General features: G+C 44.3%; 2 protein-coding genes across 2 annotated transcripts in view; one reads left to right on the top strand and one right to left on the bottom strand.

Annotated features, from left to right (window-relative positions):
* Positions 1-1,128, bottom strand: part of LOC143285064 (uncharacterized) — a 17,085-nt gene extending 15,957 nt beyond the window's left edge. The window contains exon 1 of the mRNA XM_076592255.1: positions 847-1,128. The gene's annotated coding sequence lies outside the window, so the exon portion shown is untranslated. The remainder of the gene's footprint in view (positions 1-846) is intronic.
* Positions 1,129-6,386: 5,258 nt separating this feature from the next.
* Positions 6,387-17,419, top strand: LOC143284583 (universal stress protein in QAH/OAS sulfhydrylase 3'region-like). Its single transcript, XM_076591400.1, has 4 exons — positions 6,387-6,547; positions 12,420-12,500; positions 13,148-13,254; positions 15,094-17,419. Exons 1-4 carry the CDS (start codon positions 6,484-6,486, stop codon positions 15,295-15,297), a joined length of 456 nt encoding a protein of 151 aa, XP_076447515.1. The 5' UTR covers positions 6,387-6,483; the 3' UTR covers positions 15,298-17,419.
* Positions 17,420-17,552: the final 133 nt, after the last annotated feature.

Here is a 17,552-nt window from a genome sequence, read left to right on the forward strand (position 1 = left end):
ATCTGCCGACACTGTAGACCTTGACAAGACTCACTCCAAGCGCAGAAGTGGTGACATTTTGAATCGAATATTCATTTTTTCTGTTTTAAGATATATGTGTTTCAATTCAACAGCCAAGCCAAAGAATGTTTTGGGTCTGACTTCTCAAAGAGGGATAATCATAGTTATACTGTCTTCATTTCTCACACACTTATTTGTCTAATGTTTGAATCCAGAAGCACAATTTAACCTTTAAAACGGAGAATTACAGTACACCAGCTGGCCGGTCTTTTTCAACTTCCAGTCACCAATGTATCATTCAACTGGATTTGTGTGTGTGTGTGTGTGTGTGTGTGTGTGTGTGTGTGTGTGTGTGTGTGTGTGTGTGTGTGTGTGTGTGTGTGTGTTTGTTTGTTTTTGTTTTGGTCACATTCTTAGCTGTGATATTTATTCAGCACAGATATATGCATCTCTGACACATAGTACAAAACTGACCAGTGTACCCCTGAAACAAACACTACAAAGAATTTCCACTATACAACATTTGTCAGCACATACTTCTTTCAAGTGGAAATGCTTGCACATTTTCAAAAGTGCTGTAACAATGATACTGAGACAGTGAGATCCTTGCTAACTCCACAGGCAATGTGAATGTTTACACACACACACACACACACACACACACACACACACACACACAGAGAGAGAGAGAGAGAGAGAGAGAGAGAGAGAGAGAGAGAGATTGATAAAGCATAGTTATTGTTGCAATTTTAAACAACTCACTGGCTTGAGATTCTGCACATGCATAATGAAACAAATATATTTTGAAACATAAAAAATGAATATTCGATTCAAAATGTCACATACCGTGCTTGTTTTGAAGACCTTGTTCGTAAAAAGTGAAGGAATATCATCGCCACTGAGGGTGCGGTCCTTTTCAGTTCGCGAAGTGATTCTAACTCGCCACGCTCTATGCAATCGGTTCGTGGCTGGTATTCGTTGCGATGTCACCTTTTTTTCTTTTTAAGTTCGAACAGCACACACAGTACTTCTTTCCCGTCGCGTTTTCCCCAGACCCATTATGAAGCATTTACACAAGTACAATCGACGGACTCGCAACTTTCGCTTTTAGAGACCCCACGAATTCTCTTTCCGGCTTAATCAAGGGCAACTTACTCTATTTTTTGTCCAACGAACAAGGTCAGCAGAGAGCCGGTGACCCTATACTGACCCTGGCCGTTATCCAACCGTTATCGCACCGCTGACCGCCACGTGACAGGTCTGTAATGACGTCACTGACCGCCGGCGTCAGATCACGTGCGCTGACCTGTATCAGTCAAGGTGACCTGGGGAAAGGTGTGTGTTCACTGAACGGAAACAATTGGCAGCATCTGGATTGGGTGCGCTTTCACGCCATCTCTGTCTCTGTCTCTGTCTGTCTGTCTGTCTGTCTCTCTCTTATTTTATATTTTGTATCCCAGTGGAAAAAAAGCATTAATTCTTGTCATTCTGCTTATCTCAATACCCTGTACAAAATAAAAGTTCGTTCGTTCGTTCTTTCTGTCTGTCTGTCTTTGTCTCTGTGTCTCTTTCTCTCTCTGTCCGTCTGTCTGTCTGTCTGTCTGTCTGTCTGTCTCTCTCTCTCTCTCTCTCTCTCTCTCTCTCTCTCTCTCTCTCTCCCCAAACCGGCTCAATCAGAATTTTTTTGTATCTGAATCCATATGCATATTTATAGACTTGTGTATATTTTTGTATATATGTGTTTCTAGTTTCGTCATGTATGCAAGCATTGCGATTATTTACATGCAAGGGAAGTGAAAGTTGTGAAACGGTACTGATCGATCAGCCACATCGTGGTACATCGGTGAAAACTTCCACTGAGCAACTTTCCTGACAGAGCTGTGTACCAGCAATGTCACTTTACCACGTGTTGAACTTACGGTCAGTGATGTGCCAGCCGTGAATTGTTCACACTACATGGCACTGTGTATAATGTCTCCGACAGTGAATTGTTCACACAACATAGCACCGTGTGAAATGATGTGTCAGTAAATTATTCGCACTGCATCGCACTGTGTATAATGTGTCAGCGAATCATTAAACACTACTAGTACATGGCACTGTGTATAATGATGTGTCAGTTAATTATTCACACTGCATGGCACAGTGTATAATGTGTCAGTGAATTGTTCACACTACAGTGGAACCGCAGTGTATAATGTGTCAGTGAATTGTTTACACTACATAATAGCACTGTCTATAATGTTTCATTGAATACTGAACTCACACTGCATGGCACATGGAGTATAATGCCGTGTTACACACACACACACACACACACACACACACACACACACACACACACACACACACACACACACACACACACACACACACACACACACACACACACACACACACACACACACGTCACACTGCATGGCACATGGAGTCAGTATAATGCCGTGTTATACACACGACACACACACACACACACACACACACACACACACACACACACACACACGTCACACTGCATGGAACATGGAGTATAATGCCGTGTTACACACACACACACACACACACACACACACACCTGACACACACACTGACACACACTGACTCTCTCTCTCTCTCTCTCTCTCTCTCTCTCTCTCTCTCTCTGTCAATGAAAACCCTCGGAAATTCGGTCATTCATTCAAAAAGTCATTCGTTCAATGATAACCCTCGAAAATTCGGTCATTCATTCAAAAAGTCATTCATTCTTAACCTCAGCGGCGATCACTCTTCACGCACCAAGGGCACTGCCCCAAGTTTGATTACTTCCCTTCCATCAGCTTTGCACACACACACACACACACACACACACACACACACACACACACACACACACACACACACACACTGGGCATGGCAACTTATAACTTGAAGTTATATTCAGTCGATTTCGATTAGTCACAAAATTCTTGGGTGTAAAGAAAATGCAGCAAATAATGGTTTTGTTGTCAGTGGTGAAGACATATCGCCCTTGAATAACATGTAAGATGGTGATTTTGGTGACGGTCATAAAAAGTTATCAAGTTTCGGCAATACAGTTAATATGGTCAAATTGAACGCCGACAAAGACCTTCAACAAACTCAATACATATGTACAACTGAAACACAAGAAGGCGTGGTTTGATCAAACATGTCAGCTCACCACGGTAAGGTACAATAAACACAGAAATGCTCATCTGAATGTCAAAGACAACACCAGGGTGTCCGCAAAACATGAGATGAAGACTGACTCAGCTACTGTATTAACAGAAGGGAAAGGCTGAAAACCACAGGTCAGTGAGAGAAAGAACATGAAACAGCACAATTCCAAACGCTGTTGGTCTCTCATAAAGGGAACGAACCGCACACGAACAACAACTTGACAGTGCATGTTCAAACAGAACCTTTACATCGTACCACATTTTTTTACGTTCACTTTCAGAAGAGAGAGAAACAGAGACAGATAAACTGCACAGTTCGATTTGTCAGGTTGTTGTTCTTTTCCCTGGGCAGGCAATTTTTGTGAACGCATGTCGAAGCAGTGCATCAGTCATGATGAAGGAAACCAAAGCTATGCCGCTGTTATTGACTGGAGTACTGATGTACAAGACTCGAGGGTTTCACTGATCGACTCTTTTTTTCACGAAATCTTTTAATGTGTGTAAGCAGGTGCTCCAAATGTTTTACACATCTGTTGTCTGCAGCGTTTTGACATGTGGAGCCGTGTGCTGGGGCGGGAGGGGGGGGGGCGGGGTGAGGGGGGGGGGGGGGAACTTGACCAAACATGACAAAGACAGGTTGGAAAAAGTCATTAGGAAAGCCGGGTGGGGTGGTGGGTATAAGACAAGACACCATTAGCGATACGCACAATAGAAAACTGACTGACAGACAAATAACAATTTTGACAGACGAAGGACACCCACAACAGGTCCACGCGCAAGAACATCAGTCTCGCTATATTTGATTAATTCATTCATTCCTACAGCCATTCGCGCACACAATCAAAACATCCAATACTTGACTCATAGGACCGCCACCCCGACCCCCCCATCCCACCCCCCCCCCCCCCCCCCTCCGCCCCCCCCCCCCCCCCCCCACCCGCACCCCCTCCGCTCCACAGCAACAGCTGAAGGTCTCCAGCAGACGAGTGCATGGGAGCAGACACTGATTATGCGTGCATGTGGGACTGAGCGGATTAGCATGGACAAGCGTTTCTGTGTGTGTGTGTGTGATCGGAAGTGGTTTTTAAATATGTTCTTATTTTACTTGGATTTCATGTATCTTGATGTTAACTTATATACTGATTTTATTGGCGTGACATATGTTATGTGCGTGCCGCCAGTTCATACGTCTTACATCCATGTCAGTCACAGTGTGTATCAGTGTGTGTGTGAGTGAGAGCCTGAGAGAGAGAGGGAGAGAGAGAGAGAGAGAGTGTGTGTGTGTGTGTGTGTGTGTGTGTGTGTGTGTGTGTGTGTCCCTGTGTGCATTTTACTTATATATACACGATTTATTCCCTGGATGTTTTTACTAAATGTAATTGTTGTACAATACCTCGGGTCTTAATTAACGTCAGCGTGTGTGTGTGTGTGTGTGTGTGTGTGTGTGTGTGTGTGTGTGTGTGTGTGTGTGTCAGTGTGCGCGCCGTGCGCGTGCCGTGCGTGTGTGTGTGCGTCGTGTGTGCCAGTGCCATGTGTCAGTGTGTACGCGCATGTCATTTTAGTAATACTATGCCTTTTCGGTAATGTTTTCATCAGTTTGTAAATATTGTTGTGCAATACCCTATTCAGATCTTAACATGTGTCGGTGTGGGGAGCTGAGGGGGGACTGAGGGGGTTTGTCTATCGTCAGCTATTGCGAATTCTTATTTGACTCGTTTTAATCTCTTTTTATGTCCGAGTCAGTTGCGCAAGATAATTTTATGTTGGTGTTTACAACGAGCCTCAGTGTGATTGCACAACTTAATTTCCATGTGGATCAATAAAGTGTTTTTGATTTGATTTGATTTTACTAAAGTCAGTGTTGGCAGGGAAGCAGGGAACAATAGCAAACTGTGAAGAACGAGCGTCCCTTCTTTTCCTCTTTCAGTCCGCGGTTCACATTCGGCCGCAGCGGTTGGGAAGGGAACGGGTGAGATACATAAACAAACTTGACAAGCTTGACAAGGCCGAGCGGCTAACTACCCTTGCAACAGCGTAAGAAACGCGAAGGAAGATCTTAACATCACTTGAGAGACAGTGACAGCGCACAGTGGTGTGATAGTAAAGAGTGTTTCAGAGTTTCAGAGTTTGTAAGTATTCTCATTAACTCTTCTGAGTCATAGATCTCGAGAAACAAGGAAACATGACACTGATAACAGGATGACGGCCATAGAGGAAGAGCGAAGATAATTTAAAAGGAAGAAACAAAACTGAGGGGGGATAATACAAATGGGGGGAAAATGAAATAAAATAAAAGGCCAAATGTAATCATCAGTCTGATACAATGCAATAGGAATAGCGAAAGCAATATTCCATAGACAAATGCACAGATCACAATTAACTTAGACTTTCCAATACCGCGGCTCTGTATCTTACTAGTTGAGCCGCGTGAACTGGGAACTGACTGAGGGGTTACGGAGTTGGAGCATAGCAATAACAATGACATGGTGTAACAAAATAAAATACACAATAAATTGTTACTTTAGCACCCATTTGCCAGTAATACTGGAATTGGTTTGATATATACAGCCAGGAGAGAAAAGGACATAAAAAAATACTCAGTGTATGATCATGCAGTTACAAATGGATATTTACGGGATGCAGTGTCAAGATTAACATATGTCATTGTTCTAATTCCTGTTCAACAAGTACAGTTAAGGCATAAGTGGTAAAGAATCCAGATTGAAACTGGCTCCTAACGAAACACATTAAAACCTTCTTCAAGTTAATGCCGGGAATTTAGCAAAATTTAGCAACTTTTTTCTCACTACTAATACCAGTAATAACTAGTGGTAACTCTCTCCATTCACAAGGTACACAACTTCAAGTCAGTGCTGCTAACGCTCCCGATTCAGCTTGCATACCTTGTGAATGGAGAGAGTTACCACTCTTAACTACTTGTTAATCATTAATTTTTCATCTCCGGGCCTCATTAATGTTAATTCATAGTGGTGTGCTGTACTGGTGTGTTTTCACGCCAGTTCATACAGTCTGACAATATCTTCTTCTTTTTTTCTTTAATTCATTAATTTTATTTATTTCAACGGTTTACTCATACCACGAACACTTGATCTCACCTAAAGCGTGGGGAGGGAGGGAAGGGGGAGAGAGAGAGAGAGAGAGAGAAGTCACGTGACAAGGCCGGGATGATCGCGCACCGCGTGAGTGACGTCACTTGACGAAAGGGTGACCTAGGCGCGTTGCCAATTGGAGAAAAAGGCAGAGTTGACACAGTGCTTTCCGAGACGCACATTGACACACCTTCACCATGGCCGAGAGAAAAGTCTTCATCTCTGTGGATGGCAGCAAGGCCTCCGACCGTGCATTCAAATGTAAGTAGTGTCTGCTTGTGTTCCTCGACTGTGGGTCAGCCTCTCACTCAGCCGCACTGGACTGCCGAAACTTCTGGAATTTACTCAGTGGATCGAACGAACATATGTGACCTGCATAGTGAACGACTACCACTGAATGTGTGTGACTGTGTGTATGCGCGCGCGCGCGCGCGCGTGTGTGTGTGTGTGTGTGTGTGAACACGATTAGGAGACAGCATAACTAAGTGCGATATCTTGCAGATCAGTCTCACTCTGCAAAGTGTATTGGTAGTGCTTGGGACGCTGTCGCAATCCCAGCAGTGGCAGTGAAAGTGGCAATCAATGAATCCTCGTTAATTTCAGTGGTTCTGCTGTTGCTGACATTTCCAAAACAACCAGAAACTAAAAGACAGTTGAAGCAAGTGGGACCCGAGGGGAAATGGCTTTAAAGTTGACGACTAGGTCAGTACAGCAAGCTCTTGATTCAGTTGAAACGAGCTGTGGGCCATGCCCTGACCCTGTGACCCCAGTGGTAGGCATGCATGATGATGAAAGGTGTGTTCATGATTATGGATACAGATAATGACTGCAGGTATGGTGCACACTGCATTTCAAGGTATAAAAATGTCTGTGCAATGTTTTACCTGCCTGTTGATGGGAGGAGGAGGATCATGACAGAAAAGCAAACCCTGTAAAATGTAAGTGAGAAACAGAAGAAAAGGGAGGGGAGGGGTAGGGTCACAGGAAGAAGTGGTTGCCCTTGAGCGCTGGAGGACAGCGACTGCTGTTTTGTCATTGTCAGACCCCTCCCTCCCCCCCGCCACACCACGCCCTCCCCCACCACGACCCACACTGTGACAGCTCCTTGACTTAGGGGACGGCAAATCAGCTATTTTCTCAGTGGTCTACAGATGACAGCTGTCAGACATTCAGTCAGTGTCTGGGCTTCCACTCCTTGTGCCAGCCACAATCAGGGATTGATTTACCTGTCGTGAGTCATCACCAGGTGTGATGAGAGTTGTCAGACACTTAGACAGTGACCAGGCTTCTACTCCTTGTGTGAAGTTGTCATCAGGAATTGATTTCACTATTTCAGCATGGTCAGGAGCAAAACTGAACAAGCCACAGAGTTCTGCATTGAAAAATTCACCAAATTAAGACTTCTGCATTGGAAAATTCCCCATGACATCTACCCAACAAACATACTTGTAAATGAAATAAAAGTAATGAAATGATAAATGCTGGTGTGTTATAGTGACAAAGTTGACTGCACTGAAGTTGAACATTTTTATGACCAGTTACACAAGATGGCTCTATAGATACAGTGTTAAAACAATCTTTCCTAAATTAGGTCAGTAGGTGTTTAATTGAAAATGTCAGTTACAAACATACTATTTCACTTGGTGTTCAAAATTTGTTAAAGAGAAACTACCATTAATCTTTTTTTCTTCTTCTTTTTTCTCAGAAAAATGTGCATTAGTATTTTTTAGCAGGAAATTAAATTCAGAAGTTGACTCAGGAGAAGCACTGGATCTGCGTTCATACAACATGTTTATAATGATACAGAACCAAAAATTTACTGTTTTTACACACCATACACCTACAAGGAGGCACACACACATACTTACATATGAATACTCCTGCATATACTCGATAGACAGATGTATCTACGTAAGATTAACTTTATCTCATGAAGAGAAATTGCATCATGTGCAACAAAACAAACTTGGACAAATACTCAAACAAAAATATTAAACATTACTTAAAAAGCAACATAAAAATATGAAAGACAAGGGTATACATTAAAAGCATTGAATACTTTACAATCATTCACTGAAACATTGCAGTTAACTTGATGAAATATATGTTTGAAAGACACAACCCTCAGCCTTGCATGTGTCATATTGCACACACCCTGCACACTGCCACACTGTATGTACATGTATAGACACAGATATTTATGATATATATATTCATTTTTTACTGTGTCAGCACAGACAAGCTGGCAGAAAACACAGCTTTAGTAATGGTGCTAGAAGTGACACTGACAGGTGTTGTTCATTACTTTTTATTTCAGTTATTTGTTGGGGGGCGGTAATGTAGGCCAGTGTGTGTGTGTGTGTAATGCCCGTGATTGATACTGACAGTGCATTGTGTATCCCCATGACCTGGACATACAGTGTGCTGACGTGATGCTCTGACTGTCTGTACTAATTACTGTGTCATGAAATTAGTCATGGCAACTTTTAGTGAAGTGTGTGATTGAGGATGAGACATCATAATTAACCCCCCTCACATCACCAGCAAAGCCAGGAACTGTTGAAAATTTGGGTGAATAATGACTATGTTTGAAAATGAACTATTGAAGAAACACCATGTTCATCTCACAGTTAGAATGCACAGTGGTGTGTAGGGTCTATAGTAGTATAGATGTCTGAAGTATACACTGACATTGGTGTGTAGGGTCTCTATCTAAGGCCAGCTACACGGTGACATTGGTGTGTAGGGACTATGTCTAAGGCGCATACTGACATTGGTGTGTAGGGACTATGTTTAACTAAGGTACACTCTGACATTGATGTGTAGTGTCTGTGTCTAAAGTACACACTGACATTGGTGTGTATGGTCTTTGTCTGAGGTACACAGTGATATTGGTGTGTAGGGACTATGTGTAAAGTACCCACTGAGTGACTGACATTGATGTGTAGGGTCTTTGTCTAAGATACACACTGGCATTGGTGTGTAGGGTCTATGTCTAAAGTACACACTGACATTGGTCTGTAGGGACTATGTCTAAAGTGCACACTGACATTGGTGAGTAGGGACAATGTCTAAGGTACACACTGACATTGGTGTATAGGGACAATGTCTAAGGTGCACACTGGCATCAGTGTATAGGGACTAAATGTCTAAGGTACACACTGACATTGATGCATAGGGTATTTGTCTAAGGTACACAGTGAGATTGGTGTGTAGGGACTATGTCTAGGGTACACATTACCACAGTGTACTGCAAAGGGACAATGTCTGAAGTACACATTGACAAAGTAGTGTGTAGGGGCCATGACCAAGGTGCACACTGACATTGGTGTGGGACTATATCCAAGGTACACACTGATAGACAGTAGGTGCAAAGGGACAGTGTCTTTGGTACATATTGACAAACATTGATGTGTAAGGACTGTGTCTTATGTACACATTGACACAATGGTGTGTAGGGACTATGCCTAAGGTACACATCAAGTTGATTAACCCACATACGTGTATGGAACTCTAAGGTACATATTGACACACATAGATGTGTTACTGTTAGGGAGTTGGGACTGTGTCTCAGGTACATATTGACACACAATATGTAGGGACTGTGTCTAAGATATACATTGACACAGTGGTGTGTAGGGACTTTGTCTGAGGTACACATTGACACACATAGGTGTGTAGGAACTATGTCTAAGGTACACATTGACACACAATAGTGTATAGAGACTATAGAGACTATGTCTAAGGTACACATTGACATACAAAAGTGTGGAAAGACTATGTCTGATGTGCACATTGACACATTGCTGTGTAATGACTGTCTAATGTGTACATTGACGCAGTGGTGTATAAGGATTGTGTCTAACATGCACATTGACACAGTGGTGTATAAGGACTGTGTCTAATGTGCACATTGACACATTGGTGTGTAAGGACTAATTCTAATGTACACAATGACACACAGTAGTGAGTAGGGGACCCCAACAGATTCAGAGGTGACCCTGTCTGCAGTGAAGAAGACAAAGGGATGGGTGGTGGGGGTGAAGGAGAGTGTGACCCAAAAGGGGCTGATGACTTGACACTGTTTCTGGGGGCTGTGCTGAGGTGAGGGTGACCTCTGTGCCACAGGGGACAGCTGAGAAAGGGAGGTGGGGGGCTGTCTCATTGTCACAGACCCTGTCCCCTGTCTCCTTCCTGTCCCTGTCTCCCCTCTTTACCCTTCAGGGTGATAAAGCCTGCCCCCTCCCCCTGCCCCTGAATACCTCCCCACTCCACCTCTCTTCACCCCCTTTGCCCTTCATTTGTAGAGTGTATTGCCTCAGACCTGTTCATCATTGTAATGCTGTTTGAACAGTTTACAACCCATTCTTTGCTGTGAGAACAGTCAGCCCCTTCTCTGCTGTTTGAACAGTTTAACGACCCGTTCTTTGCTTTGGAATAGAATTATTGGCAGTACTGACATTGTGGACTCTCTCACACACACACACACACACACACACTGATAGACAGATGAAAACACAAAATGATCCATAGTTTGTTTTTCTCACACTGTGCACAGAAACACATCACATTTGTAACAACTGGTGACAACAAGTTACAATAATACTAAATGATACATTCTTCCATTTTCTATCATAACTGCTCTTCTTTAGCTTCAAATTTGCTAATAAGTGGTTATGTTTCAATAAGCACAAATGTGAAAAGCATTCTTGCTGTGTGTGTGACTTTCACAGTAAATGTATTATTCATGATTTGTAAACCATTTTTTCTTTTCTTTTTTTTAAATACATTACTGAATTTACAATGAACTACTACAGTTGTAGTGTTTACAAGGTGTAAAAGTTTTGGAAGTTGGTCAGCATAAAGAATGTCTGGTGTGTGTTCTGGAGTGTTTTAGACAAAGCCTGTTCTTTGTCTGCTTGTGGGGTAGGCTCTCAAGGCCTGATCAGCACATTGATTGTATGCAGAAGTCAGGCATCTGCAGGGATGGGGATGGATTAGAATTAAATGTTTAATAGCAAACAGCAGATGTGGTGTAGCATATGTGTGTGTGTGTATGTATGTATGTATGTGTGTGTGTAGATGTGTGTGTGTTTGTGTGTGTGGATCAGTCCGCACAATTCAACACCACCAATGACACCCAATCCGAAACTGTGTGTTCACTGTTTGTTGTGAATCGTGTAAGGTAAAGTGTGTTCACTGTGTGTTGAGTGTGTCAGAAATAAGTGTGTTCACTGTTGTGTTTTCTCTCTGTGCTCACTTTTTGTTCAGTGTGTGTTATCTGTGTGTTCATTGTCTGTGTTCACTTGGTGTTCACCCTGTGCTTATTGTGTTCACTGTCTGTTGTGGAGTGTGTCAGATGAAGCGTGTTCAGTGAGTGTTCACTGTGTTCGTTTGTTCACTGTGTGTTGTGGAGTGTGTCAGATAAAGCATGTTCACTGTGTGTTTACTGTGTGTTGTGAAGTATATCAAATGAAGCATGTTCACTGTGTGTTCACTTTGTGCTCATTGTGTGTTGTTGTGGAGTGTGTCAGGTAAACATATTCACTGTGCGCTGTGGAGTCGAGTGTCAAATAAACATGTTCACTGTGTGCTGTGTGACAGATAAACATGTTCATAAACATGTTCACTGTGTGCTGTGTGTCAGATAAACATGTTCACTGTGTGCTGTGGAGTGTGTCAGATAAACATGTGTGTTAACTGTGTGTTGTGGAGTGTGTCAGATAAACATATTCACTGTGTGCCATAGAGTGTGTCAGATAAACATGTTTTCTGTGTGTTGTGGAGTGTGTCAGATGAAGTATGTTCACTGTGTGTTGTGGAGTGTGTCAGATGAAGTATGTTCACTGTGTGTTGTGGAGCATGTCAGGTAAACAAGTTCACTGTGTGTTGTGGAGTGTGTCAGATGAAGCGTGTTCACTGTGTGCTGTGGAATATGTCAGATAAACATGTTCGCTGTGTGTTGTTGAGTGTGTCAGATGAAGCGTGTTCACTGTGTGTTGTGGAGTGTGTCAGATGAAGTGTGTTCACTGTGTGTTGTGGAGTGTGTCAAGATGAAGCATGTTCACTGTGTGTTGTGGAGTGTGTCAGATGAAGCTTATTCACTGTGTGTTGACTGTACACTGTGCTGCAGGGTACGTGGATGAGGTGCGTCGTGACAAAGACAAGGTGTATATTGTGCACGTGCCGGAGTATAACTTGAACATCGGTCTGCGTAAGTATGACAGTGACATGCCATGCAGTGATGTGTAGCATGTGACAGTGATGTGTGACATGGCAGTGATGTATGACATACAACAGTGATATGTGACATAACAATGACATTTGCCATATATGACAGTGATGTCTGACACATGACAGTGATATATGACATATATAACAGTGAAGTTTACCATATATATGACAGTGATGTGTGATATGTAACAGTGATGTGACAGTGATGTGTGACACGTGTCAGTAGTGTATGACAGTGATGTGTGACACATGTCAGTTATGTGTGACAGTGATGAGTGACATGTTATGTTATTATGTGACATGGTAAGTGATTTGTGACATGTAACAGTGATATGTGACAGTGATGTGTGACTTGTGACAGGTATGTGGGATGTGTGACATGATAGTGATATGTCACTTGCAACGGTGATGTGTTACTGAGATGTGTGGTATATGACAGTGATGTATAAAAGGGATATGTGACAGTTATGTGTGACAATAATGAGTGACAGTGAAGTGTGTTACAAGTGACAGTGATGTTTTGACATGTTACAGTGCTGTGTGATGTGTGACAATGATGATGAGTGACAGCGGTGTGTCAGTGTGATGGTGGTGTGATGTGACAGCGACATGTGTTGGTGTTGGCAGCGGGAGCGGCAGCCGATGTGGAGGCCATCACAAAGCAAGCCAAAGTGCGGAACGAGGAGATTGAAGGCATGTTGAACGTCTACATGGATGAGGCCCGGCAACAAAAGGTCAGCCCCTGTCTTTCTTTAATGCTGCTGACAGCCTTTACTTCACCTGGTCTGTCTAGGGCGGGGTTTTTTGTGGGTTTTTTTTAAAAGAACATGGTGTGGTGTGGCAGTGGACATGGTGTGGTGTGGCAGGGGACATGGTGTGGTGTGGTGTGACAGGGGACATGGTGTGGTGTGACAGGGGACGTGGTGTGGGGACATGGTGTGGTGTGGTGTGACAAGGAACATGGTATGGTGTGACAGGGAACGTGGTGTGGTGTGACAGGGAACGTGGTGTGGTGTGGTGTGACAAGGGACGTGGTGTGGTGTGGCAGGGGACGTGGTGTGGTGTGGTGTGACAGGGGACGTGGTGTGGTGTGGTGTGACAGGGGACATGGTGTGGTGTGACAGGGGACATGGTGTGATGTGGTGTGACAGGGGACATGGTGTGATGTGATGTGACAGGGAACATGGTGTGGTGTGGTGTGACAGGGGGACATGGTGTGATGTGGTGTGACAGGGAACATGGTGTGGTGTGACAGGGGACATGGTGTGGTGTGGTGTGACAGGGAATGTGGTGTGACAGGGAACATGGTGTGGTGTGACAGGGAACATGGTGTAGTGTGACAGGGAACATGGTGTGGTGTGGTGTGACAAGGGACGTGGTGTGGGGACGTGGTGTGGTGTGACAAGGAACATGGTATGGTGTGACAGGGAACGTGGTGTGGTGTGACAGGGAACATGGTGTGGTGTGGTGTGACAAGGGACGTGGTGTGGTGTGGCAGGGGACGTGGTGTGGTGTGGTGTGACAAGGGACATGGTGTGGTGTGACAGGGGACATGGTGTGATGTGGTGTGACAGGTAACATGGTGTGGTGTGATGTGACAGGGAACATGGTGTGGTGTGACAGGGGACATGGTGTGATGTGATGTGACAGGGAACGTGGTGTGGTGTGGTGTGACAGGGGACATGGTGTGATGTGGTGTGACAGGGGACATGGTGTGATGTGGTGTGACAGGGGACATGGTGTGATGTGGTGTGACAGGGGACATGGTGTGATGTGGTGTGACAGGGAACATGGTGTGGTGTGACAGGGAACATGGTGTGGTGTGACAGGGAACATGGTATGGCGTGACAGGGAACATGGTGTGGTATGACAAGGGACGTGGTGTGGGGACATGGTGTGGTATGGTGTGACAGGGAACATGGTATGGTGTGACAGGGAACGTGGTGTGGTGTGACAGGGAACATGGTGTGGTGTGACAAGGGACATGGTGTGGTGTGACAGGGGATATTGTGTGGTGTGACAGGGGATATGGTGTGGTGTGACAGGGGACATTGTGTGGTGTGACAGGGAACATGGTGTGGTGTGTCAGGGGACATGGTGTGGTGTGACAGGGAACGTGGTGTGGTGTGTCAGGGGACATGGTGTGGTGTGACAGGGAACGTGGTGTGGTGTGACAGGGAACATGGTGTGGTGTGACAGGAAACGTGGTGTGGTGTGACAGGGAACATGGTGTGGTGTGACAGGGAACGTGGTGTGGTGTGACAGGGGACATGATGTGGTGTGACAGGGAACGTGGTGTGGTGTGGCACGGGACATGGTGTGGTGTGACAGGGAATGTGGTGTGGTGTGGTGTGACAGGGGACATGGCGTAGTGTGACGGGATGTGGCGTGGTGTGGTGTGACAGGGGACACGGCGTGGCATGACAGGGAACATGGCGTGGTGTGATAGGGGATGTGTGTGGCAGGGAACATGGCGTGGTGCGACAGGTTGAAGTCTGTGATGGGTAAGGGCTGTGCTGCATGGTGTGACTGGTGGTGAAGTAAGTCACAACTAAGTGTTGCTGTGTGTACAGATAGTGGCCCAGTCCAGGCTGTTGCAAGGGAACAATCCAGGGGAGGCAATCATCAAGTCAGCCACTGAGGAAGGGGCCAACATGATCATCATGGGGTCGCGGGGGCTGGGGAAACTGCGCCGTACCTTGCTGGGGTCCGTCAGTGAATACGTCGTGCACCACGCCCCCTCCAACTGCTCAGTCACCATCCTGCGCGACTCCTAGACCCTGGCAGGGTTGGACAGGGGATCACCATCTATGTCTGTGTCTGTCTGTAGGTGACCTCTGTGGACCACTCTTCACCTGACTCTGCTCTGTCTCTCTCATTTCTATCTCTGTCTCTCTCTTAAAGAAAATTCATTCTTTGTCCTGATTTGGTCGGCACTTTGGCCGCCGCTGCCTCCTTTCTGTCTGAAGGGTCCAGTTTGTCTGTGTGTGATGTCAGTCCTGTTTCTCTCCTGCCTCTCCCTTCTACCCTCACCCCACCCTCCAGCCTTCTGTCTCTCCTTCACCCCATTCTGTCTCCCTCTTCCACCCTCTCTCTCTTTCCCTCACCCACACACACAGGCGAGGAAAGGGTGAAGTGGCTGGGGGCATTGACAAGGCAGGTGTGTGTGTGCACACTTACTGTAGGTTGACTCATGGAGCACGACAGATACAGCGTCATTGTTTGCTGCACCCTGCACTGTGTGATGTTTGTGTGGTGCTGTAGAATAGAGAGGTACTCATCAATGCAGAAATTAAGACCAGTTTTCTCATCTTTATAAATCTGCGTCATGAACTGCCTGCATCAGTTTTATTCCTGGCTTCATGAAAATAATGATGTGATGTATGTGCTTGTTTACAGCAGTTTCTGCTATGTTCTGCTTGTTTCCAGCAATTTTTGCTATCTCCTTGGTAAAGAGGTGTAACTTTTACACTGGAGACCAGTTCTGGTGGACCAAGTTGCAGATGTTCTGGCAGGACCAGAAACAATGACAAAAAGGAAAGAAACTTATGTTTCCAACAGACACCCGAGTTTTTGCAATAGAAGCATACTTTTGTGGTTGTGAAGATTTTATGCAAAACAGTGTTCATATTATTTTCAGTATATTTCAGCAATGATTGAGATGTCGGGGGGGAAAGACTGAACTGCCAGCATACAGAGACCACTTGGGTATGAGGGCAGAGACCACTTGGGGTGGGGGGCAGAGACCATTTGGGTGTGGGGAGTAGACCACTTTGGTGTGGGGAGTAGAGACCACTTGGGTGTGGGGAGTAGAGACCACTTGGGTGTGGGGGCAGATGTATTGGGAAGCTTGGTTGGGATGACCTCTCCTCTTACATTTGGGTCTTGTCTGTTTCTTGTTACCACCCCTCCTTTGTTATCATTGGTATCTGATCTGCTTGTTTTACTAATAGTGATGTTCCTTTGCTTTGTCCTAAATTTTTGGGTGATCGTTTTAACTAATATTGGTACTGTACTTGTTGTTGCACTAAAATATTTTGTATAGTTTTTACTGCTGTTTTATTACCAGCTTGTTGAATCAAAAGGATGGTTTTGTCTTCCTTTTGTTTGTTTTTTTAGACTTTTATTCTTGGCCTTATTTTATTACTTCTTTTATTATTGTTAAAAAAAAAGGTTTTCACCATTGTTGAAGATAGCAAGCAGTGTGATAGATAGTAGTGGGTGAGGGGAGAGTTAAAAAGTGATGTTTTACCAAAAGAACAGAGGTGATGTTCTACAACAGAACACAGTAAATATGGCAGTGTTCTGTTTTACCAACAGACAAGCAGTGATGTTCTGTTTTGCCAATAGAACACAATAAATATGGCAGTGTTCTCTTTTACCATCATAACAACAGTGATAGTTCTGCTGCATGATTCTTCCCTTCTCTTCCCCTCTTTTTCCTCTTACTACATTGGACTCTTTCTTGTTTGACCACTGATGGATAGCAAATCTTGTTACTTTGTTTTTTCGTAGGTTTTTTTTTTTCTTTTTTTTTCTGTTGTTGTTGAGGGATTATTTTCATCCCGGAATGCTTTCAAATTACATTATGCAATACCAGTGGCTATGTTTCGTTCATGCTGCTTTTATTTCCCCACACTAATTGGTATTTGAAGATATGTGTATTTCTTTATAACATATTTCATGATAATCAGACTGTAGGTGGATGTGATTTGAACACCCAGACACAACAAGAAGTGATGTATAACTTCCACAACTGTGTTGATGTTGGTTGCTGGTGTGTGTTGACCCCTCAGTTTTCACTGCCTCGCATCCAGAATGTGTTCCATTGTCTGTGCAACTTAGCTGCAGTGTCTGGATTTGTTCTGTTTCAAATTTTCATAAACCTTTTTGATTCTCTTTTCCTGTGTCTGTTTATGATTGACTGTGTTTGTGTTTTGTTATTTTGTGTGTGACTGTGTGTGTGTGTTTTGTGATTCTGTGTGTGACTCTGTGTGTGTGTGTGTGTGTAGTGCAGTGCAGTACACACATG

This window comes from Babylonia areolata, chromosome 8 (genome assembly GCF_041734735.1).
Source record: "Babylonia areolata isolate BAREFJ2019XMU chromosome 8, ASM4173473v1, whole genome shotgun sequence".
Classification (NCBI taxonomy): domain Eukaryota; kingdom Metazoa; phylum Mollusca; class Gastropoda; order Neogastropoda; family Buccinidae; genus Babylonia; species Babylonia areolata.

Coding starts and splice junctions, on each gene's coding strand:
- LOC143284583 (XM_076591400.1), top strand. CDS start 6,484: ATGGCCGAGAGAAAAGTCTTCATCTCTGTGGATGGCAGCAAGGCCTCC. Junction 12,501..13,147: donor TAACTTGAACATCGGTCTGC/GTAAGTATGACA, acceptor TGGTGTTGGCAG/CGGGAGCGGCAGCCGATGTG. Junction 13,255..15,093: donor ATGAGGCCCGGCAACAAAAG/GTCAGCCCCTGT, acceptor CTGTGTGTACAG/ATAGTGGCCCAGTCCAGGCT.